The 26,556-nt window shown below is 38.5% G+C and overlaps 1 protein-coding gene across 1 annotated transcript in view; it reads left to right on the forward strand.

The window, feature by feature from the left end:
• TESK2 (testis associated actin remodelling kinase 2) overlaps positions 1-26,556 on the forward strand; it is an 86,187-nt gene that overhangs the window by 9,910 nt on the left and 49,721 nt on the right. Inside the window, exon 3 of the mRNA XM_072866751.1 lies at positions 19,902-20,023. Within this exon, the coding sequence (XP_072722852.1) occupies positions 19,902-20,023 (122 nt within the window). The remainder of the gene's footprint in view (positions 1-19,901; positions 20,024-26,556) is intronic.

A 26,556-nucleotide genomic window follows, 5' to 3' on the forward strand; every position in this document is an offset into this window, starting at 1 on the left:
TAACATGAAATGAACTGATTTTTAAAGTTCTGTGTGCCACTGGAACTCATCTTTACGGCTTTTATGGCAAAGCTGCTGTGAAATGTATAAGGCTACCAATAGACTTGGGTCATCTCTAAGTAACTGGGGAATAACAGACCTTGGTTTGTTTGTGTGAATTTCAGAATTCATGTTTTGGAGTAGTTTTGTCTTAGGTTTATCTCAGTGTTGCTGATTAGACATTGTGTTTTTTCCTATTCTGTAAATTCAGGACTTTTTCCTCTTTAAGACTTGAATTTTCCAGTGCTTAGATTATGAATTTATCCTATAGTGGCATTGCCAATCATATTTATTTTGGGGCTTCAAAAACTTACATAGTTGAATAGCTACATACTTTGTGAACAGACTTACTGGGTGAAATAGCTGTAATACCCTACCATACATTGGTGAGGAACATCATGGAGAAGCGCCCTGAGGCAAGGTGGTTGCATATCCAGCAGAAAGGTACGGTATTATTGATCATTAGGAAACAAAAGTAGGTGGGGGAAAAAAAGAGGCTAAAAGTAAAGGTAAATTTCCAGCATTCATAGTAATTGATTTATTAAGAATATCTTATTTTAAGAGAGCACTTGGTTTAGTCAGGTAGTGGCATACAGAGGTAAACATCTGTTTGAGAATTTATGTTGATTGAGAGAAATCCTTGATACCCGATTTACCTTCCTGTGCATAAGTCTGCTAACTCTTCAAAAACCTTGCCCTGCCATTCCTCCTTTCAGTAAGCTAACCTAGACATCACACGGTGTTAGTCTGTAGTCAGTGGCATTACTCTGAGAGCGATGGTAGTAGACTGAGTATCTAGTGTCTGTTTTCCCAGAAATAGCCACAGACCTCCTGCAGGGAGACAATGAGTGATAAAGCCTTTTCTTTCACATCGGTTTCAAACAAGGTCTCGCTTCAGTTTTGGCACAAAGGGGTGAGAATACATTACGACCTTATCTTACATGCAGTTCCATACTCATTTAAGCAAGTTTCTGTTCTGTTAGTTTATCAGCCTGACCACCTCTGTCATTAAACCTACTGTGCTGATGATCATATTTCATGCAAGAACCTTGATGTGCTTCCAGGAAGGAGAGCCTCATGGTTTGACACAGTTAAAGTTCAGTCTGGTCTGCAGGCTCCCAGCTAAACGATCGAACTCAGACAAATCCAGGATAGTTCTAGACTTACTGTGTAAGTAACTTTACAAGACCAATGAAGCCTTCCCTTTAAATTAGCAAAGGTGTCTCAGAAAACCCCATGTCACCAGAGCTTTTTCAATTATGTATTTGTCTATTGTTTTGTGAGTATCATACATTGCGTTCACTCAAGTGATGAGCAAAGAATGTTTGGACTGTTTTGAGGGTTTGGGATTTTTGTTTTGCTATGTAACTGACAATTGTTTTCAGTGATTTCTTTCCCTCCATCCTTTTCTGTGGAAACTCCTTTTAAAATATAGTCTATCACAGTGGATAGAAGTTGCCTTCTCTTAACTTGGGAATAGGAGTACATTACAGCTTAGATGTATATATTAGTGGTCATATGTGCTATGAATGATCTTTTAGCATTTCTAGTGCACCTTTATTCATATACAAATTAAACTTTGTGGTTTATTCAGCATAAAGTATTAAACTAGCATTTTGATTTTGTTAGCCATCACTATAATGCTTCGAATTCACATTCACCTGAATACTAAGTATTATAGAAACTAGTTTAGAAGAACTGAACTTTTTCAAACTATTCACAGTCTAGTTTGAAGCAGCTGACTGACTAGTGCCTGTTCTAATTTTCAATGGCAAGTGCAGCACACTGAGGTTTGCTTTTAAGATTGAGCTAGGCAAAGACTGTTTATGTAAATAAACAATGCCCAGCCATGATCCCAAACCTTTAAATTCCCAGCGGGGGAGACCAGTAAGGGCTGATGGATCTATAAGTAATTGTGGGGGAGATAAGCATCATGAAACTAAATACCGTTATTTGGAAATAGATACTGTTCATTATAAAATGTGTGTGTTGGAACAGCAGTCAGACTAAAATCCAGGATCTTTTTCTCTTCAAATATACATTCAGGTTCAAAGCCAGTACTAAATATTCAAGTTGCTGTAGAATTCCTTCAGGTGTTCTTGTTGGCTCCACATTCTATAGGTGAACCTTTGAGAGAGACTAGAAATACTTCGATGCTTTGGCTGAATGTTAAAAATGGACTTTTTGTAGTTCATTATTCATGTATATTTCAGTTTATTATTGCAGTATATTATTCAGGGCTCATTGATCCAATATAGAATTGTGCAAATTCAGTGTCCTGTGTGTTTGCATGTTGGGAAGGTCGTGTTGCTATACAGGTGTGGTCACTGGGGAATTCGAGGGTTTTGACTGTTGAGGAATGGTGAAATCTTTTGACATCAGGGAAGAATTCATGGTTTTGTCTTGGGTAGTTCTGGATGCTAAAATAGTTATTTCACTGCTGACAGTTCTTCTGTTTTAAATATGCCTAGCCATCTAATTAGCAGTACTATCAGAATACAATTCAAGAGGAGGAAAACAATTTATGTTTGCGTCACTCTGATTAGTTCTGTAATGCAGGGACACCTCACTGCTCTTGTAATGATGGGTTTAACTGTTGAAACCCCCCCCTCCCCAATAGCTAGAGAGTTGACATATGTATAACAGGGAGAAAAAGAATTTCTATTTGTCAGGGAACATGCTCTGACAAAACTGCTAAAGCTAGTGCAGCCTTCCAAAGATTATCTTTGGGACAGGCAGAGATCAAATTTGAAGTCAACTCAAGTCAACAAGGCCACAGTCTTGATCACTTCAAACTGTGCTTTTAACCTTGTAGGAGTCAAGAGATTTACTATTTGAAATCAGTCATCAGAGAAAAAAATTCCATCTTATGAAATACTCTAAGCAATATGTCAGTATAGTTTGTATCTTAAGGCATGCACCTGGGAAGGTTATTCATGTGAGCAGTGAAAAAGGTGCATAATACCTTTAAAAAAAATCAGTTAATGAAATACTTGTTTAATGGTGGATGGGTAAAGACGAGCCTATGAATATAAGATGTATAAGACATAATACAAAATAAACTGCCTTTTAGAGCCAAAATACTAAGCAGCTTAGCATGGGTGCCTCCAAAGAAAAATTTTGAGAGGGGAAATCAGCCCTCCATTTCAGCATACTTACTGACAGCACCAAGCGCTAAGCACTCAGTTTATGATCCCCTATAACTTGAGATCCTTTCTGCAGAACTTCTGGCTACACAGTTTTTCTGTTTTTGCACTTGTGCGGCAGATTTTACCTAGTAATCCCTACTGGGTTAAATAATGCTGCTTTGGTGGTTGGGTTTTGTTTTTTTGTGTTGCCCTCCTTCAGGCATGTCTTAATTTTTCAAGATCACTTTGAATTCTAATCCTGCCTCAGAAGTGCTTGGCCCTCCTTCACTCCCTAGTTTGACTTCAGGCAGATTCCTCCAGAGTCCTACTTGATAATCTTACTGGTTTAGCTGTGAAACACTAGCTACACTTTTGATTATGGTTTTACATTGCTACTTTATAGTAGTTCCTTCTAGATCACATTTGTCTGGCTTATTTATGAAGATGTCTTGTAAGATGCATTGAAGCCATATGAAAAACAAGTTATGATGAATCTTAGTGCTGATATAACATGGATACCCTTGAGAAACAAATGCTGGAAATGTCAGTGCTATTCTGTGATGTATGGACACCATAGCCTATGAAACTAGCACTATCCAGGTGCAAGGCCAAGTCTGAATGCAAAGAGAAGGCAGTGTACTTTTGGTTGACTTAACAAGAGGAGTGGTGGGTGCAAATGTGTCAGTATCCTCAGGATGTTCATGCTGTATGTGCTGATGCTGTAAAGGCCTCCTATTTGAATACCCTGGAATGATGGTCCTCAATTCATCAATTAGTTATTTGTCTTTATTTTGCATGGTCAAATTTATGTGCTCTGAGTTTCAAAAGTGCTGACCAATCAGGGAAGGTGTGCCTGTCTAAATACGTACCTTGTGCCTGAGGCTAGGATCCTCATAAATATTTATTTAATGTCTTCAAGATGCCTTAAAGATAAGCAGCATCCAGCTGTCTAATGTGAAAGGACAAACAGGGCTGATGTGGAGTTGTGCTTAGAGGTAGTGTGAAGAACACTTACATGTAATTCTTTTTTATCAAATACTTGTAATATATTTTGAATAAAACTAGTAGTTCTGTTACCTCTAATGTACACTATCTAGTATAATTTTGTTTTGTATCATTTGTGATACTGTGTCTCAAGCACATTGTCATGCTGGTGGGCTTGACCTCTGGAACATCTGACTGTGGCAGATCTGAGAGATACTACTGATCTCCCAAAGTGACTCACGGAGAGCTGCTTTTTTTTTTGTGCTTTATACTATTTTAATTACCATTCTGCTTGATTAACATCTCTCTGTGTGTTTGTCTGTAATTTTGCAGGCCTTGAGGAGTCCAGCGCAGAAATGTTTGATGTCACTTTCTTCTTTTGGCCTCTGACCTAGGTTTGACAGAACTTTCTGACTAGAATAAACAGTGCAGAGTAAGAACTGTACAATGGAGTAAGTGAGGGACTAACTCATAGGACTTCAGACACAAAAGTTATGAGAATAGATAGGTCACTTGACAAAAAAAAAGTATCTGTCTTGGTTGGCATGAATATCTATTTTCATGTTATACTTTGCCTATTATGTCTCAAGGTTAAACTATATGTTTAAAGGCATTATGGACTTCTCAAACAGTTAAGGCTTGGAAGAGTTATTAGGTCTCTACACACACACTGCTACATAATCAAAGGTCATTATATTTTACCAGTAACCTGTATTTTGTCTACAGCATATATTGACACCACATACAACACAGGTATACTCCCTCCTCTGTTGTTGTTTTTTTAATTCAGTTCTGAACTGAAGACCTCAAAGACAGTGTCATGGATTCCAGTGCTCAGTGTGTAATGTCACTGTTGTAAATTTGTACCTAACAAATTGGTCTTGTACCTAACAGAAGTCTCTGGACCTGTTAGTCCACCAAGTTGTGCTTTGTATTGTTTTTGCTGCGCCAGCGTCTCTTTAGTACTTCTTCTTTCCTCCCTATAAAACTTGATGTACATTACCAAGTTAGATTTTGAAACTTTTGGTGTGTTAAGTAGCCCCAATTTCTGTCTCTTTCCTGTCCCACCCCAACTCTAGGAATGACCTAGTTCTTGCAATATAGCTTTAAGTCTTTCCAATATCTTCTCCAACATCTTTCTCTTTCTAAAGTGGACATCCTAATTCAGAATGCCCTAGTTTTGTTCTTAACAATGACATGTAAAAACTATCCTTTTGCTTTGTGTCACACTCTTTTATAATGCACACCACTTGTTGCCATAGCACATTAGTACCTTATGTTTGATGGGTGTGGGTCTCCTGTTCTGTAGCCTTCAGTCCTTGTTTGTGGTGAAGTTTCTCATTTGGGTATGTTAATTTTTGCACAGATGGACCTAAGATACAAAGCGGCCTTCAGTACTTAGTGAAATAATGCGAACAGGGTAATGCTAGAAACTTAGAAGTTTCAAATTTTTCTGAGTGGCAACTTCCATCAGTGAGCTGGAAGTGAACACAGAATATTGAGTAACAGGAGGCCTAGCTCAGTTCCTCTGGAAGCTCAGTAAAAGACTTCCCTATCTTATGCTGCTTTGTCATGTACAACTGTATCTTGAGCTATCATTAGCCAGTCTTTAATCTAGTTGTAGTGGGTTGTGGCACGAAGTCAGATGTCTTACAGAATTTTGTGTGTTCATATATGTATATTACTATTGTAAAACATTTATACAATTAGCTTAATAAATCTTATCACCTAATTTTAAAATTAATGTAAAGCTGGGAAGGGATGTTATGAGAACTACTGCAGTATCCTTAGCTGAGCCAGGCTCGAATATATGTGATCTGTTCTTGGCAGCTATTTTCAGCCTGTCGTTTAAACTTCCATTATAGAAGATTCTAGAACCTCCTTTGGTGTATCCAGGCCATATTTTATTATTTTAACTATCCTTTTATAGCTAGAACTTCCCAGTTTGAGTTGTTTCTACAGCTGGTCCTGTCTATTTGCTTATTGACTCTACTAGCAACTCATTACTGACAGAGGGTTCAGTTTTCCTGTGGCATTTAGTGATATATCATGTCAACAGAGGCCTTCTTCCAAGAGTAAAATGTCTGTGAATGTGTGGAAGGAGGGAAGGAGATATTTGAGTAGTTTTATAAACAAGCATGCAGAGAAGGGAGTGCCAATTCAGATTAAAAGGAGAGGATGACTTCAAAAACGACATGGAAAAGGTGCGGGGAAAAATTGCAAGAGAATCTGAATTCAAGGCAAGGGAGCTGCTGCTTGGTTTGCAGCCCATGCTTAGCAAAACCCCACTGGAGAAGGTATTGGAAACCAGTGGCTCAGAGGTTGTAGACAGCACTTTCCAGAACTGGAATCTTCATTAACTTGGGTTTTGATAGATAAGCAGGCACTGCAATATTTGAACTGTCAATGTGTTTTAAATCTAGATGTGAGTCTGTGCATTATTGCCCATCTTTGCAGGATGGCCGAGAATACAACTGGTATGGAGCTCCCTCCTGCAGGACAAGGCCCCAGCGCACTCCTAGGACTCTACAAGCAAGTTCTTACTGTCTCCTCTGCGTGCACCTGTTTGCCGCAGAAGTAGGATGTCAGTCTTCAGGGCTGTCAAACCAATACCTTTCCCCATGAATTCTTTTAAGGGGGAAGGGGTTAAATGTCAGCACGAATCAAAGAGATTCTGGGCATTCCAACTGGAGACAAACTTTTCTTAATCCTAATGTACCCTTTTGATTATTATTTCAAATCTCTCAACATAAACACTGACAACAGGAAAAAGATGGTTTCTTTGTTAATACCAAACTAAGGGGTGAATTTGGCTCTTAGTACAGCTCTAGCTTTTGCTTTTGAACAGTTTGATTGCTTTGTCACCAGACTTTAGGCCAACATTACGTTCTTCAAAGTGACATTAATATATCCGTAAAATCACTTAATTGGGCAGAATGCTTGTGTGTTTTTTATGTAGAGGACGATAGGAAGACTAATTGTGTGTAGGCATTTTTCTTTACGGTAGCTGTTGTATATGAGAGCTAGTGTTGCTGGAACCATAGCTTGGTTTACACAGTGGGTGTGTGAACTTGTATTGTGTCCCCAGACTTAGAATGCAGTAACAAGAGTTTTCCTCTTGTCATTAGTAGCGTACTGGAGATAATTGCACTTTTTTTTTTCCTGGAAACAATTCTTGCCCAGTAGGCATAATTGCTTTCTGCAAGTTTTGCTTACATCGAGCTTTGGCATTTTTATTACTGTTTAGGCCTTCCTACCACACTGTACATCTTCATGTGTTTTTCTTCGCGTTATAGACTTGTGGAGTCAAAAGCATAGGGTTCGAAAAGACTTCATGTCACCTTGCTTTTCATCCTTTTGTCCCAGGGCAAAAGCAGCTTTATCTGTCGTTGTTCACGGACATCTCCGTAACCTATTCTTTAAAGCTGCAGTAGTCTCTACTGTCAATGGGAGATGCTAACTCCCAGGTATCTCTGAAGAATCAATTTTATAGAGCAAGAGAGGAGTGGTTGCGTCATAAGCCACACTGGACTGAAAAACCTCCAGCGGTAGATTAGGCTACTCTGACTTCCTTTGAAGATGATGTGCAGGAACAGCCTCTTCATCTGGTTGAGCTGGGAGGGCAGAAGCTCTTGGCAGAGGGATGTTAAAAATCTACCGAGGAAGTGAGAAAGCATCTGGAAGATTTGCTTTCTATCGTTTATATATGCTTTCCTCATACCTTCTCTATTTAGAATGATTGTCATTTTGTCTTAAGGAACAAAATAGTAACACTATTGATTTAGAAATCTGAAGTACAACAAAAATATCTTTCTGCATAACTCATAAGGAAGTATTTCTGGTATTCAGGTTAAAAACATTCTGAAGGCAGCACTGAAGTAGAAGTCAGCTGATAATGTGAAATTTCACAGGAAACCTCAAATCTGTTTCATGCTTTTTCTTTGTCCTTAGTGCTTCAGTTTCAAAGTTCTCTCATTTTCTACTGTGATGTTTTGAACATGTAGTGTAAGGTTTGCACTAGGAAAGGGTCCTCTTTGATTGCCTCTGGAATTAGCAGCCTGATCAGGGGCCTGAACAAATGTAGGTGTTCTTCAAAAACTTTGTAAAACGTTAGAGGTGAGATCACAGTATCCTTGATATTTGTGGGACTATTTGATAGGCTTAAAAGGTATTTTATTACCCTATGAAGTATTTGTAGGAAACTGTCTAGTTGTATGTATTAAATACTTTTTCAACATTGGATATTTGACTTTTCTAAAGGTGGAGAACTGTAACACTTGGTGTCAACACATGGGGAAAAATAAACAATAAAAATTGGTTTGATAACTAAAAAAGTGATTTGGTGAATGGCTTCAGTCTTCACGTGTTTGGTGTATAAAAATTGATGTCATTACAGTGCATAAACGGTCTTACAATGAGAAAACAGTTGTTTGAAGGTACTCTTTAGGCATAATAAGGCCCAATGGCTAGAAGCTGTAATAAGAATTGTGCTTATTTTAAAAATTAAATGACTGTGGGAACAGCCTCGCCAACCAGAAATTGTCTTCTCTCTCCTGTTGGTTCATTGGTCATGTTTGTAGCCATCCTGTTTTTTTTAGAATGTTCTTGATTAAGCTTAGCAAGGTGTTGAGAAACTTATAGCTACAAACAGTTTAAGGCCACCAATTTTGGAAGCTAATGGTCTAGACAATTTTTTTTTTTGAAGTGTTTGGTTTTTTTCTCCTTGAGATTGGTGTTGCTACATCAGGCAAAATAAGATACTTCAGGCTCTGCTTATGACATATAGTGGCAGAAGCAGTCCTCTTAGGTTGGAAAATGAGTAGGGAATGAGTAAGTGGATTATTCTACATATTTTACGTATTTGTTACGCAGATCTAATATTTGGTCTTGTAGGCACGGGGAATATACCTTGTGACTGAGAAGTGACACCCATCTGAGCAGTGCGTGTCTTCCCTCACCCAGGTGTGGTGCATTGTTCCTCTTCTAAATTTCTTCTGTCATTCTGTCACAGTGGGATAGAGCCATTGCAGTTGTCGCTGCCCTCCCTGTGTGATGTGATGCCTATTAGAAAGACAGACAGCAAATCTTCTTGTCCACGCATGCCTTTTGGTCTCATTTCTTATTTCAATGGGGTTCAATTTTAAGCTGAAAATCTTCCCCTTTTGGCTAGTGGAGGAAACTCTTTCACCTTGCTTAAGATGACAGCGGCAAGATACTTGAGACTTAAGGTCTCCTATATGAAGTTACAGTGTTAAAACTTGCCGCTAATTGTTTGCTTGGGAATACAGTCACTCTGTGTATTATATAAACTGGCCCAGAAGGCTAGAATAACTTTGAAACTTAATTTCAAGCTCTTCAGTAATATCAGCTAGGTGGTTCTAATCAGTCTCTTTCTATTCTGATACTTGTCAGGAGTAGGAAGAAGCACCATTCTGGAACTGAGATGAGGCATAAGTCCTGAGGATGCTGGTGCTTACTTAGTCAAAGTAGAAGTCTTGTAAGTTTGATTTGTCTCACACTGTTGTGTGAAGTATCAGCCTTTTGGAACCCTTCTACCAACTGCTAAGATGATTTGTATGGTAACCACTAAAGCAGACAGTTGTCTTCCTCTTGCTAATGATTTTTTGGTTATTGAGGTGCCAAGTCGCTGTCATCCTAGTCCTTGTCACTTAATTAGCCAATGCTTTTATAGGGCATAGGCTGTGGGGAGAAGTAGTAATAAATAGGCCTTACTCCAACAGATCATTAATATAGGCATTAAAAACCTCATCTGCGTTATTATTCTTTATGGATTGCACAACCGGGGCAAAATACTTACTTCATTCCCACTCATGTGTGAGTAGCATTAAAATTCAGAATTACCTGTCTGACTTGCAGGGTACTCTTACTCTTAACATTTAGCAGAATTGCAAATGCTTTGAAATACAAAGCAAAATGGAGGGCTAGTTCGCATTTGTTACCTGAAATAAGTCCTGATTTTTATTTATTTATTTTCTGGCTAGAAGTCTTAAAATATGCATGTAATAATCACCCTGTAACATCAGCTGTGGAAACACTGGAAGTGACTCAAAGCTGTCACCAGGTAGCAGATCTAATGAAAGCCTTGCCTTTTGTAGTGGTGTTGAAAAATTTTAAGAAAATTTTCAAAATCATATTTCCACAATACTTTTTCCTACAGTCCTACTTGGCATCACTACAAGTAAAGTCTAAAACTATACTGAGTGAAGCAAATTAACAAACAGGGGAAAGAGAGTTTTGCTTACACTACGTTTCACTTTTCTGGTTTGGTCAGCCAGCTCCTCTGCTGAAGAAAGAAAACTTCGGAAAATACGGTAGAACTATCATTATACCCTGAAAGTGAAGGATTTGTTTCTGTAGTAAAAAGCCAGAGCAAAAATCACTGAAATGAACTTGGTACTAAAAGAATACTCAGTCAAAAAATGAATGTAAATCAGTGTAAAGTTGTCCATTTTGAAATGTACTCATCACCTGTGTGAAAACTTGGCCTCTTCTAACTCTTGTTGAGCCGCTGATAAGTTAAATGTGCGAGGTATGTCTTTGTCCTTACAACTAGAGAGGATGTTCACAAATTCTGTCAACAATAAGAAGGGCACTCTGATACTGCAAGGTCCCACTTGTTACAGTAAGAGATAACCTCCTGGTTGGGTTTTGTGTTTAGTACAGTGACTTCTGTAGTTAAGAATCCTTTGGGCCTTTGATTTTCTTCTGGAAGAAAAGTTGTGCCAATCTGAGTATCATTGTGCAGTTTCCCGGGGCAAAGCAGGTGGCAAGATTCCCTTGGCACAGAAATGTTTGTGGGCTTTTTGTCTTGTTTTCCATAATAATTTCTCAAGCACAGTTAAATGATCTGTTTAGTTTTCTGTTCTGGATGGAGATGTGCTGGGTTGGCAGCTCTGGGATTTTCTGCGTTTTGCCAGCTGGCAAACATGCACATTTGTGTAAGCTCATTCATAGCTGATACTGAGAGACAGGTGCTGATTTACTGTTCTTCAAATAACTGTGCTGGCATATGTCCAGTATTAACATGACTGCGCCTAGAGAACAGAGTGCATCGCTTAAGATCATTGTGACACACCTCTCTGAACACTTAGTTACTGGTTTGGGGGGGCAGGGGAGTTAAATACATTTCAGTGATGGATTTCACTGCCTGTGCCTGGAGACTGTGTGTGTGATGGTAATACAGGTGCATGTGTTACTGACTAGTATGAAATCTAAAAATGAAAAGTGCAAATTATTATTGATAGCAGTAACAGAAAAGAGATGTTGTTTACAGTCTCAGATCCATAGGGAATGCTTCCTCATAGTCCCTTAATAGCCATTGGTAATGATTAGAGAAAGGAACTCCAAAACCTGCATAATGTGGCTTCTGTTAGTCTTTACTTCCCCAGCTGTTGGGAATTCTGTATGCGAGTCATCCAAGATGTCCTGTTCCCAGTAGCTGCTGAGGCCATATCCAAATTGTAGGGACTCCCTTCCCCTCTCCTTGTGAGCTTCCTCCGTCTGGGAGTCGCCATGGCTGCCAACCCGATCTCACTGTGCTTGTCACAGCCTGAGAGCGCTTCAGGGTGGCTGCACGGCCCTTCGTGTTAGGCAGCAGCAGGCGCTGCTCTGCACGGGTGAGGCCTTCTGTTTGATGGTCTTGTTGGATTAGGGGTTGAGGAGAGGACAGAGCTATGAAACATCCGCTGGAGGATTCGGTACTGAGACAGCGTTGCTTTGTTAACTAATCCATAGCTGACAATATGTCTAACAACTGAGTCACTAATGACAGTTTGTAACTTTCACATCAGCTGCCTGCAATTAAGTCCTGCAAATCCAATTCTTGTGCTTCCTAGTCTTTACTGACAATGAGGAGACATGGTGTATTTAATTAGCTACTTTTTTGCTGGGAGAATTTAATTCTTAAGAAGAGCAGTTCCATGAAGGCTTAAATAACAAGAAACTATTTAGAGCTTTTGTTTTTGGCTGTAGCCTGAAAGTTATTAAATGTAGCAATTTATAAAAACTTAAGTATCCTCAAGTAAGGAAAATGTAGCTCCTTTATACTCCCTGCTTTCTTCGTATTTGTGGTTGTGGTCAAGTCTTAGTGCTGCAACTGTGATTATAGTAGCAATAGTTGTATGCCAGTGGGCTCTGTTCTGAAATGTGAGATTGACTTCCTTACTCATGCATGGTAACATTTATTTGAAAGATTTATAAAGGAAAGGTAAGGAAATTATTTCTGCCCAAAATAAAACTTTCTTTCAAGGTTCCCATACCGATTTTGAAAATGAACCCAATAAATGGGTTTGAATAGCGATGATGACATCATTGGTACACTGTGGGGGCTGCGTGCTCAGTACCAAACTGTTAATATACTGTAAAAGACTGAAGGTGCAATTATATGTCGGGAAAACTCAGCCTGAAGTGTTTTTTGCTTCAAAAGCATCTGCAGATTATGTAAATACCATCATCTTTCATACAGGATAAACCCATAGTAACACGGGAAATATTTAACCACAAGTATTACAAATTAAATAGGAAAATAAGGACACAGCTACAGTGTCTGATTATGTATTATCTTTGGATGTTACAATAGTCATTTGCAGCAAACTTCCAGTTTCCCTGGCAGGTAGATGGCAATATCACCTCCATTTTCTAGGTACAGTTGAAGAGAGAATGAAAGTAAGTGAAGTAGCATGCCCAGGGCTGTTCAATGAGCTGATGATAGCTACCATTAAAAATGAAGAATAAGCTCCCAGTTCTGTACTTCAAACTCAATATTTCTTTTCCTTTCCAGACTATGACATTAGACTCAGGTATAAAGTACATACTTGAGCTATATACTGAGGTTGTGGTATAACAATGCTCTTCTGCATTTTCTTGCCTAGTACTTAAGCAGCAGGTCCATGTTCCTTCTCCTGGATTGCAAAGGGAATTTTATATGGTTACATTCTGCTGAACTGGCTACAAAATTAGTCAACTTCCCCATCCGGGCTGTGCCTGTTTATATCTCATCTCAAACTGTGGAACAATAGTCCTCTGATTAGTTTGTGCTTTCTCTCAAAATAAGACTGTAGTCTCTTTTTGCCTTTATGATTTGATTGAGATCAAGTTAATGGCAGAGAGATGTGCACAGATTCCTATCAATAAATGGTTTGTTTAAAGTAAATGAATGCTGTATTTTGGGCCCTGGTTCTACGTTACAGTGGGCAATGAAGAAAAACAAAATACAAAAGAAAAATTGAGGGGCTTTAGGCACACAAATGGATTTACAAAGTATCAACGGTACCGCTATCTCACTAATTATGAATTCACTTTAGTTTGGCAAATGAATTGGACAACTTGTTTGACTGTAGGTGTGGAATATGCTGGACTATAGGTGTGGAATATGTTGTAGTAATTGAACTTGCTACTTTGCTGAATTGGTGAAACTAGAAGTTATGAAAGTTATCAAGGTAGGATCTTTGTTTGATGACCAATACCAAGCCTTTGTACTAAAGGGAAAATGGTAAAGGCTCCAACTTTTTTCTCTGTATTTCTCACAACTGTTTTTAGTACTAAAAATTAGTGGAGTCACAATTACTGTCAGGGTTTTGAAAGGTTTTGGGTTTTGTTCTGTGCCTAGTTTCTGTACATTTTCTGAACCTGTGCTAAAGCTCTTGTAACACATACTGACTAGTTTTGTTTGGCAAAGTTTTGTTACACTTGGCAGGCTTCTCTCTTGCTACAAGAAGTTAGAGTGTAGTGACATTATACTACTACTCTGAAAACAACCACAACCCAGTCTGACTCCCTAGCATCAACATAGCAGCTTAATATTATCTGGACTGATGTATCTCTTTAAGCTTCTATTTGTCACTGCAAATTTTCCTAGTGACATGAGATTTTTTACTTCATATAGGCATCACTACTATGAATATGTGTTACATTTTAACATTTAGAAAAACATTTGAGATTCCAGTTTTACAAACAGTGTTATCTGAGCTGAAGAATAGGTTTGTCTTCTCAATTAAAGGGAGGTTTCTTCAGTCAAACAGAGTTATACTACATAGCATAGTTAGTGCAAACAGCCTAGAAAGGTGACTAAAGTAATGTCTTCATCTCTTATAATCACAAGAGAAAATACTTGCAAATCAGATGAAGACACTTAAGAATGTTACGGAAAAGAGACTGATAGAAGGTGGCATAGATAAATAAAAAGTAATTTGACCTTTTCTGTATATGTCACTAACATGAAGGCTGCAGGCTGAGTGAGGAGGAAACACTTGAACTGGTGAATGTAAGGTTTGTGAGCCAGTGTAAGTAAAAAATAATATGTGTAGCATTTTTGTGGATAATACAGTGAGCTTGGAAACAGGAAGCAAACTCAGGGACAGTAATCTATTAGGACTAGGGAGGGCTGCTTTTAAAATGGTACTTTGGACACATGGCAGGGAAGGTGAAGGTGAAATGGCCAGATGAAGATTGAGATGTGTAAAAGAATGAAGAAAGAATTGGTGTGGGTGCTAGAGATAGACAGGCAACATGATTTTATGTAGTAGGCTGCATAAGATCTGTAAATAATTAAGCATTGAGGCTGGATAGCAGAAGAGGGAAAGGTAAGGAAAAACTGGAAAGCAATTAAATGCCGTTTTGGAGGAGAACAGTGGCAAAATACTTCCAAATCATTGTTATATAGTTGGAAAATAATGAAAATGCAGTTAAAAACTAGGGGCAAAAAGGAAAGTTGTATTGGCAGATTTATAACATCAATATTAGGAAATGTTCTTCAGATGCTCATTCCAAGGACACCTGGAAAGGTACAGTTAATAGTAAAGGTCAAAAAGGCCTTATGAAAGATGAAATCAGGCTAGATTTCAGCTATTGCTTAAATGTTCCTCCCCCTTCAGTCCAGGCAAAACGTGGAAGTAATATAAAGGTTTGGATTTTCAGAAAGCCCTGACATATCTATATGACTTAATAAATAATTATTTAAATGATATTTAGGGTTTTTTAATAATAAAGAATTTTGTAGCTAAGCAGCAAGTTGAAAATCAAACCCACCAATTTTTGCCAGATATTCTTTGTGTGAACTTGGTATAGCATTTATATAGTGACTAGTTCTTTTGAATGTGAGCCTTGCTCAATCGCTATTATGAGATTTCCTTCAAATGTATTACTAATTTCTGTACGTGGATCCATGACTTCCTCTGCTTATAACTTTCTTCTAAAGGAAGTGGTAAGGTCCAGGATCAGAACATGGTTTGGAGACACAGTGAGCAGGCAGGCCATGCAGCTAGCCATAGCCAGGTCAAAGTACTTACAAAGTACTTTGATCCTAGAAGAATCAGGGTGCAAAGGGACAGTTTAACTGCCTGCCAGCAATAAAACAGGGAGGCAATATCTGGTTACTGTGACCTCGGAGATGGAGACGCATAGGTAAGCAGACTGAGAAGTCAGAAGCGCATGCAAAGCAGCATGGGAAAGCAGCTGTAGGATTGTCAGAATATTTCTAAGCAGAGACATGATCATCCAGACATCACTGAAAGGTTACTTGCTCTGATATGCAAGGAACCCTAATTAATAATAATGTCAACAGCTTTAAAAGCTTTGCAGCAATCTGCTAGTTGCATCAGTGAAAGGTTTGAATTGCATGAGTAAATCCCTGCTTATGTTGAGTATACAGGCATATGCCTGAGGCAAACTGCCTTGTAAACAAATGTTAAATTGGATCAGCAGTATTTCCAAAATATTTACTAGTTTTCCTTCTGGAGCGGTCAGGTGGCTGAAACATCACTTCCATGCTTTCATAGCACAGAGGTGGCCTGAAAGGAGATGAAGAATTAAAACTAAACGGTTTGGCAGGGTTTTGGCAAGGGATGCCGAAACAGACCCAAATTTTGTCTAGGGTATGACTGACAGGTAAGTAGGCACAGAGGGTAGTGTAACTGATAGCTCCTTCTATGTAGATGATCCGGAGTTTGACCGAGACCTTAAAGATAGGACCTGTCTGTTCCCTGTTGGCAGTCCGTTCTTGCCACGGAAATACTGTTAGCCAGCAGTGCTTTAGAGGAGAGAACACAATTAGTCTTATGTATCTAAGGGGAGAACATAATTAGTCTTATGTACTGAGAGGAGACCTTATCGGTCTCTACGACTACCTGAAAGGAGGTTGTAGTGAGGGGGGTGTTGGTCTCTTCTCCCAAGTAACTAGCAATAGGACAAGAAGAAATGGCCTCAAGTTGCGCCAGGGGAGGTTTAGATTGAATATTAGGAAAAATTTCTTCACTGAAAGGGTCGTCAAGCATTGGAACAGGCTGCCCAGAGAAGTGGTGGAGTCACCATCCCTGGAGGAGTTCAGAAACCGTGTAGATGTGGCACTTCAGGACATGGTTTAGTAGGCATGGAGGTGTTGGGTTGACAGTTGGACTAGATGATCCTGGAGGTCTTTTCCAACCTTACTGATTCTATGATTCTATATTCCAAGTGATTAGCATTGTGTTCCATAATATATAAACTGGTATTTGATTTTATTCATAATATTGGGTATTGTCCTCTTGAGAGATGTCCTCCCACCTTCAGTTCTGCTTCTTCCTCCTTGCTTAAAGGGTAGCTAGCATGAGAGGAAGAGTCCTTGTTTTCCCACCTCTCCTTTGGTTTGATTGGGTAATTTGCTGTTCTATCAGATTCAGGAGGAGTACACCCTCCAACATCAGAACAACATACAGAAGTTCAAATAAAATCACTGGTGTTACCTTATGGTGTCCCTTTAAGTCAAACAAAGCATAGTGCAGTGTTGGGTGCTGTTTAGAGACCAGTTATATGGACAGAATATGCTATATATGCTAGAAATCTGAGCTATTTCCAAGCATGGTGAAAATGATTTTATAAAACAGATGAACGAAAAACCCCCAGACCTCACCTCTGAACCTTGTTCAGTCTATCAAAACTGAAAAGACTCCAGAATATCCTTCTGAAATGGAGGATGAAAAATTTTGTCTTTGCAAAAGCGGCTCAATTTTCTCTGGATGTGGAGTTAGTGCTGTGGGTAGTCAGACCTTTGAGAAGCAGTTGCTGGCCACTTCCTCTTGTGTATCAGACCTGAAAACCCAGGAAGCATGCAGGACACAGTGCCCCAAAAACTTACCCACCCTGTTTTCTGAAGTTTCCCTAGCTCAAGAAGAGTGGTCAGAACAAGGAAGAGGCAAAGAACAAGGAAGAAGGTCCTATGATAGGTTTTACTTTTACCTCAGTGTTGAGGCAAAAGGATGTGAAATTTTGGCACGGAACTGAGTGAATTATAGAAATGGGCAGCAAATTAAGAGGTAGCTAGCACAGTTAATGAGAAGGTAAATACTGTTTAAGACCACACTTCATCTGAGTTCCTCCTCACCTTCTACCTCTATTCATTCCCTGTTGGCAGACCTTGAAGCTTCTGTGTTAGTGGAAAGCTGATTTCTGAGGAAGTTCTGTTGAGAGCATCTCTCTGCCGGTAGGAGTTAAGTTCCTTCAGATTCTTTCCTATTCCCTGCAAACCCCAAATTACTCCACCACAACACCCAAGATTCCTAACCCTCCTCCCAGAGGAAGTGTGCTGATTTAGCTGCTGTGTATAGATTCAAAGCTTTCAAATTATCCTTTTTTCTTAATTTAAATTTTCATTGTTGGAACAAATCTTTCTTTCTTAAGTGTATGAAAGCATTTTTAAAATTTCTTGTTCCTCAGCCAAAGCACCACTGCTAATAAAACTAATGTATAACTAAAATATAGATTATAAAAGTCTGGATATAGACATTGACCTGTCCATCTTAGCTTGTTAATTCAAATCAGCTGGGTATGCAAAAGCTGTGTAATTAAAAATTAATGAAAGCACACAATAGACACAAGAAACCTGACAAGTAACAATAAACCTCATCAACTTAACATGCAATCATCCTGCTTAAAACCAATAAGGATGCCAAACAGGCAAGACAGGTTATATGCAGAAGGATTCTAGATTATCTTGTTATAATGCACTAAAGCTGTAGTTCGACCAGTTTTATTTTGAAGACAGTGTTGCCACTGAAAGGAGGAGTCCCATGCTTATGAACTTGCTGTTGGTTTCTGCTCTCAGTGCTGGTTTCTATATCCTTCTCTACCTCCTTTCTCTGATCCTTCTTGCACTGGGATTACTGGGTGACTGTGGGTGAGGCAGCTGAGAAGCTCATGGGCAGGAGGGGAAGCAGGAGAAAAAGCATCTGTGGGCTATTTTTCTACTCACTCAGTCCCTTGATGTTGTTTACTACACTTAACTGTAATGTTTCCAGTGCTACCCTATACTTCAAACTAGGACGGGAATAGGCAACTTGCGTTAAGCCAGGCGCACATCTGAAACGTGACACCCTTTCCTCCCAGTACATCCCTGTGCTGAATTTGTGGTGCTTTGTGTCTAGGTGAGAATGTTTAGCTGAAATATGCCCCTTGTTCTTGAAGATATGGTGTGCAAATAAAACTTGAAAATGGGTATCACTTGCTGTCTCAGACCTACCAGTGAGCCTCACCTCCAAAAAACATACCCAGCTTTCTTCTTGCATCTGTTTATCATGAATTCAGCTGTTCTTTCTGTAACTCACATACCACAGCTAAAGAAGCCTTTTATTGGAAAAGATCAGCAGAGTCTCCTGGAATAAAAGGAGGCAGGCTGCCATTGTTTGAAAGACAGGTAGTTTGTGTGTACCTACATCGTAATGTAGATTTCTGTTTTAAATTAGAAAGCTGATGAGAGTCTTAAATTCTTGCATCACAGACTTTTCTAAACTTTTTCTAATCTCCATAAACATGAATAAATTTGCCATGGTGGTAGTTCAGTGCTTTGAGAAGTACACATTTTCTGCTTATGAGCTGCAGGTCCTGATGTAGGAAGAAAATAATGGAAACACGATTTCCATGAATACTACTGATATGCATGTGGGAATGCTGAACTGCAAGGAAATTCTGAGGCTTGGCAAGTCTTGTACTATTGTGACAACTCCTTTCTGATAGTAGCACACTTCTACATAACCTTGGTTTGTTTGCTGATGACAAATAGGCTAGTTTGAGAGTATCAAGTTAGAAATGGCCACAATCATGCCTTTCTGACTGTGGAAGGTAACTCTGAATGGTGTGCTGGTTCTGCACAGTTGCTGGAGAAATCCTCTTTTTCATGGTGACATTCTGCAGCCACTACTGAACATCCTAGACTGGGTGATACCATGTCGAGTAACCTCTCTGCTTCGCAGCTTTCTGTCCACTGAATGTATAATCTGGTTCATGGTCTTGATTCAGAAGTAAACATTGAATACCTCTGAAATTTGCCCTGTAGCTGTAACGAGCAGGTCCTCTCATAATACGTTCTGCGGAACAATGACACCAACTACTGCAGTGGGATAAGAAGAGGGATATGGGTGGAACGAGGAAACACCTCATTTCATAGCTCTTGGAGCAGGAAACTTTCTCTCCCTGGACAAATAAGTGGCTTCCTTCACTTGTACTAAGAAGCTGATAACTATTTTTTCAACTTCTCAAGCTTTCTGTCATCACCAGTTGCAAGAGAAGAGCAAAATACCTTTTCACATTTGGGTAGTATGCTTATAGAAAGTCATCTGTGTGATAAAGACTACAGAAATCAGAGTATAGATTAAGTCATTGTAGTATGGTTGTACTACAACATTACTAAGTTGTACTACAACATTACTGTTTTTTCAGTTTGCATTTCATATGATTACCATTTTTTTTGCTTGTATCCTATAGGTAAGGCACAGAACTTCAGACCAGGTAATGGCTTTGAAGATGAACACACTGAACAGCAACAGAGCAAACATGCTGAAAGAGGTTCAACTTATGAATAGACTCTCACATCCAAACATCTTAAGGTATACTGGCTTTTTTCTGAATCATATAGAGATAGGTTGTCTTTAGTAGAGCTTTCCTATTTCCAATTTTTATTTATTTATTTTTTATTATAGCTGTATCTGTTGTGAATGTGTTAGGATCAGCTTTTAATTTAGTGGAAGAAGGGGAGGAGGAAGAAAAGACTTGAGCAAACTGAAAATCCGCATGATTTTGGTATCTGAAGTTTACCAGTAATGAGTAACTTATTTCAGAGAAAAGCAAGTTTTCACATTATAAATTTCTGATGAATCAGTAAAATGGTATGAAGAGTGAAATTTGGCTTCTCTTCATGTATTTAAATTATTGCAAATTTAACACCTTTTAAATAATCTATGGTTACTAATCTTGCAGATTAACAATGCGAAGTGCCATAGCTTCCTCATATTTTTAGGTCTGTTTTCTGGTTTTTAGCATTTTCTTATTGTAGTATTGCAAGGTGGGGCAAGGGGGTAAGAAGAAAAGAAGCTAGAGTTGAACTAATCAGATTATCTGCTCTTGAAAGGAAAAAGGTAGTTCTTGTTTTGCAACGGATTACTGGATGCAAATCCAAAATATTTCAACGTGTATCTTGTTACTCCTTGAATCTTTTCAGTCTTGGTTACTCTTTTATGATGATGTGACAAGCAATTAACATAATTAGCTGAAGCCATAACATTAAGAAGTTTAAAAGTGTGATAACAGTGCACCAACTAGCCAGTTCTCCTAAACTGCTGTTGCACAGCTGGGATCCATTTTGATAGTCTCAGGCAGTGTAGCTCTTTCTGAAAATTTTTGGAGACACAGTGAACTTTAAGTAACTTAATTTCTTCTTCTTCACTGGACTGTTAAATAGTACAGACATAGTACTGATTCTGAAAATCCTTTATAATCAATTTTTCTGGTCCTTGAAATCCTGGCTCAGTCTTCATCAACTGATGTGTAACAATATTATCTCGTTCGTTTCCTTAAGTATTTATGAGGAGATATATCAGAAGCATTCCATTAATTCATGCCTATTTTCTATTATTTTTTTCTTAAACCCCCCAAAACCTGTGAATTTAGAGAATTTTTACTCGTAGTAAACTGTATTGGTTTTATCACAGTATGTTTATTCAAGTGTTGTAGTAATCTGTCCCTAATTGGAATTCTTAGTCTGTTTTCTCTGCTCCAAGGTGAGGTGAGTTCCCAGCAAATCCTCTGTCTCTTCTGTTTGTCTGTTTGTTTGGTTGTTTTTTTTAAATTATTTCAGATATCCGGCTTTTTAGGTTTCAGGATCATTAATTGTTTCTTATATCTATCCACCACTTCCTTTCCCTCAGAATCCTTAGATAAGCAGCTTATGATCCTGGGAACTGATACAGCTGCTTTTTTAGCAAGGTTTGTGGAAAGAATAACTTCATAGGATTTGCATTGTCAGAATCATGAATTCAGTACACTTCATCAGTTTCTTTATGAACTTTGTGTGGTTTGTAAATCTTACTTAAAAAAAAAAATCTAGCTTTACAACTCTGTTCAAAATAAAGTATTTAATTTGGCCTGGGGTGAGGGAAAGTAGGAAAGGGATGGTTTGACAGGCAAAAATCATTCAGTTGCAGCTTAATGTAATCCTGCCCCCCCTTGAATGGAGTTACACAGGTGTTGCTGAGAACAAAAGTTATTGTGCTCAGTTCTGAGTAATTGCTGAAATTTAAATGTCTTACGATGTCTCAGAGATCATATTGATGATATACCAGTTCCCTCTGGCCTTAGAGCCTATGAATAATTTGAAGTCAGTGGTGTTGCACAGATGGTCCTGAAGAAAGAACAATAATGTATTGATTTATGCATGAAGCAGAAAGGAATTCCATTTGGTCTCCCAGTTATTACACAGGATTGATAGAGAAATCTTTTTTTTCTGTGTGCTCAACTAAGCAGTTATGAGTAAATACATAATAAATTACTTAAATAGAAACAGTTTATCTTTGCATAATTGGTTTTGAAGAATAAACTACACTTGCTTTATGAATTGCTTGATTTGAGGCTTCTTCAGAGAGTTGGTTCTCTGGTAAAAAAATATTGCCTTTTTCTTATGTATTAGGTAAGTACCCTTGCTGTGGGGAGCAAGGACATTCCTACAGAAATGCAAATGAGAAAACTGTATTTAGTTTTAGTTTATTCTTTTATTGAATTTATTGAATAATAATACACAGTAAAAACTATTATATTTCTTTGTGTAGCAGATAACGTGGCGGTTTTGTGTGTTAGTTATGTGTCATTGTATTTTTGGTTTAAAATCACTTACTGCAGTGTTTCCAGTCCCTTTATACCTGGGAGAAGATTTTGCCCTTTTTAAATGTTACCTGCCTATGTGTCTATGTATACCTGTATATATACACACATGCATGCAAACATCTGTATTTATGTTTCAGAAACCTATAAATCATTGGTGCTTCTACTAGTGTTGTAAAAATTAGTTTAGGACCTATTTCCCACTTTAGAAACACATTAAAAATAACATTTGATAATAATTTTATTTTATAGTAAATTGGTGAGAGGTGAAAACATCGTGCTGTCAAGTAAGAGCAGCTGGAGTAGTATTGCTGAGAGGTCACTAGGAAAATGTTCTACAGCAATGTGTTCCTGCTGAAACATTTTCTGGGATAATTTTTGGAAATTTTAAGCTTGTATTAGTATTTAAAGGGAATGATCCTCTTCCAAGAAGTTCTAATGTATAACTTCCCTTTTCCAGGGACTATGAGCTACCTCAGTTTGCTGTTAAATGTTATTTTTTTCACTTAATTTCTCTCCTTTGAAGTTCTTCCTCTATATTACTGAGTAAGCTGTTTTGTCACTAGCATCAAGTTTAATTATTTATTGATTAGTCATGGGATCTCCTCCACTTGGCTTGAAGGTGTACTCTGATTTTATGTAATATATACATCTGAGCTTCTTCACCTTCTGTAAGCTCTAGGATTACCTACTGTTAACTTACGTTGTAAACAAGTTACTTTCCTTAGTGCTGATCTGTTGTTTGCCGGTAAGGATACCAGTGGATTCTTAGGCTGAAATGTTGAGGTCGTGTGCAGCAGTTAATTTTAGCAGGTAGAGGGCTGCGAGGCGCTCTGATAACAAATGGCTTTTAAAATTATGAAACTGGATAGATACTGGCTTTACGGCATCCAAAGTCTGCTCTCAACCTATTTCAACATGTGCAGTTCAGTCAATTAATGTTTTAGAAAGTGAATGTCAGATTCAGCAGTGATGCATTTACTTTAGTATACTAAAATCTTCCTTAATCTGGACGTGGTTATGGTTTTGAACATCCTGATGCTTTAGTACCTAAAATTTGTAATTGAATCAATATTTTTGTCCTAGAACTCTTCCCTGGTTTATATGAACTAAGTGATATGGAAGAAAGAAGAGATTCCTCTTCCTAGTGTATTTGATAGCCAAAAATCATTGTTGTCCTTTGGATGATTAAAAAACCCATCCCTTTGCCAGTGCCCCAAAATACATAGCAACTTTTTACAAGCTATCCCTTCTGTTGCGCCTACGGTTAACTTCAAGATGTTATTGCAAAGATTCTTGTATTTTTGCCATGGATTGCACTGATGTGAATAATAAATATTGCTGACTATTTGAAACTGCTTTTGTTTCTGTGCTGTCCATATCGACTCATTTTCACAGTTACAGATGCCTTTTAAGGTTTTTATCCTAGCCTGCAACCACCATTCTGGAGCGTGAGTTTGTCAGTACTTGCTGACTTTCTTCCATTCCTTAGCTCAGTAGAGATTACCTAGAGGTAGGCCTGCATTCTTACCTTAGTGATACCTCTGTACTATTTTAGGAGATGGAGTTGTGTCACTGTGTTTCAGTTTCCCTGTTTCTAATACTTGGTGAAGTATCAGTCTGGTTATTTAGGCTTTAAAAATAACTTGTGTTGCTGTGCATGGAGTGAAATGCTAACTTTAAATATCCCCACTCATTTCAGTATTTCTGTGCTCAAATTCTGCTCTTGTCCAGCTATGTAGATCCACCTTAATCAGGAGAGTGATGTAAGTGAAGAGCTTAGTTTTCACTTACCAAGTCCCCAGTAAGTATACCATCCCCATGGTAGCATCACAAAGATTCTAGTGGTCAAATACATACATATATATAAAATACATGTTAAAAAATTTTCTAATATATTTTCCATCAAGAAAATGAGAAACCGCCCTCTATTAAAGGGATTATTTTGGAAAAAATGGAATTTCTTTGTCAGCGTGTTAAGGATATTTTGGAATAGAGGACTCCAGCTCTTGTAGCTGCATCGGCATGATGGTAAAAAGTAAGAGGATTTAGAGGCTTTTTTTTCTCCCTTCCTCTTCCTTCCTATTTCAATTAGCAGATGTGATTCCAGAGGCAGAGTAGATTTTAACTGTAATGTAGTAACTTTTTGTTCAGTCACTGGTAATCATAAGAAACTATGTATGAAAGATCTGCTTTTTTTGGTTTTGCTTTTTTCCCCACGGAGCAGCTTAGGGACATTTTAGGAGTGGCTAGGGCAAAAGCAGACTAATGGTGTTCATGGAGTGCTCTGTTCTGTTTCTGCCATCAACCCCATCTCATATCATCTCTTATCTCCACATCACTCCTGCATGCAAGCTAAACATGGAGGACTAAAATGCTTTTCTGCCTCTGATCTACACTTCTCCTTGTCCTGGGTGTAGGATGTGCTGGCTTTACCACATCTTCCCTCAAAACATATGGTAAGAGCAGGAGTGGAAAAGTGAGCTGAGGTTTGTAGCATGTGATGTTTACTATAGCCACTTTAATACAGGTTGACTGATACATAGTAAGACTGTAATTGCTGGGGTTAGGGGAATCAGGTTTGGCACATTTCTTCACTTCCTTACTAGCTTGTGTCCCATTTAAAGCTTAGTGCTGTTCAAGGCTTGGGTTAGATCTGGTACCAGGGTTATGAGAGGTCTGGTGTATGGTTGTAAATGTTTTTCAGTGCTTCGCTGCTTCTCTAAATGCTGATGTGCTGCCGTAGTAATGAGTTTTTACCCAAATCAAAGTAAGAAAATAAGGCTGGAAAGGACTCCAGAAATCTCCGTCCTTGTGTCCTAGGCTGGGAGCCTTAAGGCTGCAGCCCGAGAGAACCGATACCTTTTCATTCTGGTAATGTTTTACAGGTTTGTTTTTCTCATTTTCACAAATGAAGTGGTGTGCTAACACAGATTCTCCATCTCCTGTGCTGTCTCTTAAATTAGTGTATCTTCAATTTTGAGATAGAATTTCAGTCTTTAATATCACTACTGTTTGCATGAAAAAGTATTTCTTTATTTGATCTGTACCTTGGGGACTTCATTTAAAACATTCTGTACACAGAAAGCCTTAGCTCATGTCTTAAGTGCTCTCATGGGAGCGCTTGGTGATATTGCTGCGTGTTTGGGAGTGAGTGTGCAGGCAGATTGACTCATTGATTAAATCCACCTTCTTGTGTGCGCGTGCGCACACACCAGTAAGCAAGCAGCGTGCATATTACATGAACGTCTTTCAAGGAGAATTTTATTTCATCTCCTTTCAGACAAATCTAGCACCCTGGGAACGCAATACCATTTTTTGTGTGTGTGCAGTTTTCTCCTGTCAAACCTTCCTTTTTATGAAATTATTTGTGATTGACTTTGTTACAACAGGCAGAAGGATGGCTTTTGTCTCTTAACATCCTTTGTCCTGTATTGAATAGTGCTTTAGCAGAAAAGAAAGACTTTTACTTCTCTCTGTGTAATGTGGCTATCAAAAAGGAGTATTTTAGAAATGCTGTGCACAAGACAGCAGAAGAGAGGCTGTATGCGTTGTTTATAATATGTTACAGAAGGGAGAGATGAAATGCCTTACCTCTATGTCTTGAATCAAAATGCAAGTGTAGAAAACTTAAAATACATTTTTAATCGAGCATGGTGCCTGAAACATTAAGGAAGGTCTTAATGCAGACTCAGTATTCTTACTCACCCTCTTCATTCTCCAACAGTCAGTGCAATGAAATAAGCATCTGTCTTTTGACCTTATTTCTCTTTGTGTTACTCAGCTCACATGAGAGACTTTTGCACTGGTGTGTTTGGTTTGTTTCTTTTTTTAAATGTTATCATCAAACTGCTGAATTTTCTCATACAAGCAGTAAATTTCAGAGGGCATCAATTTATTATGTTGGACTGTAGCTGCCCCAGGTTTATCCACAGAACAGGAACATGTCCCAGTGAAGTTCTTTTAATGGGAAACATGTGTTCAATGTCTAGATGTCCACAGTGGCTGTATAATCTGGATATTAGTTTTGTTTGATTTATCAAGGAGGCAAAGATTGCAGGCTGGGGCTACAGTTCTTAGTCTCCCCCTTCCTGTCCAGAATTTTCTCCCTTGCAGTCAGACTGAACTGAAAGCAGTTTGGGCAACTGCTGTTAACAGACTAAGAAATATCCAGAGTACCTTCTCTTGCTCTTGTCTAGGAGGGCAGGTATTACAGACTGATTGAGGAATAACTTGGTTTATGAGAAGAGACTTCCAAAATCTGAAC

The sequence above is a fragment of the Ciconia boyciana genome, chromosome 7, assembly GCF_034638445.1.
Source record: "Ciconia boyciana chromosome 7, ASM3463844v1, whole genome shotgun sequence".
Classification (NCBI taxonomy): domain Eukaryota; kingdom Metazoa; phylum Chordata; class Aves; order Ciconiiformes; family Ciconiidae; genus Ciconia; species Ciconia boyciana.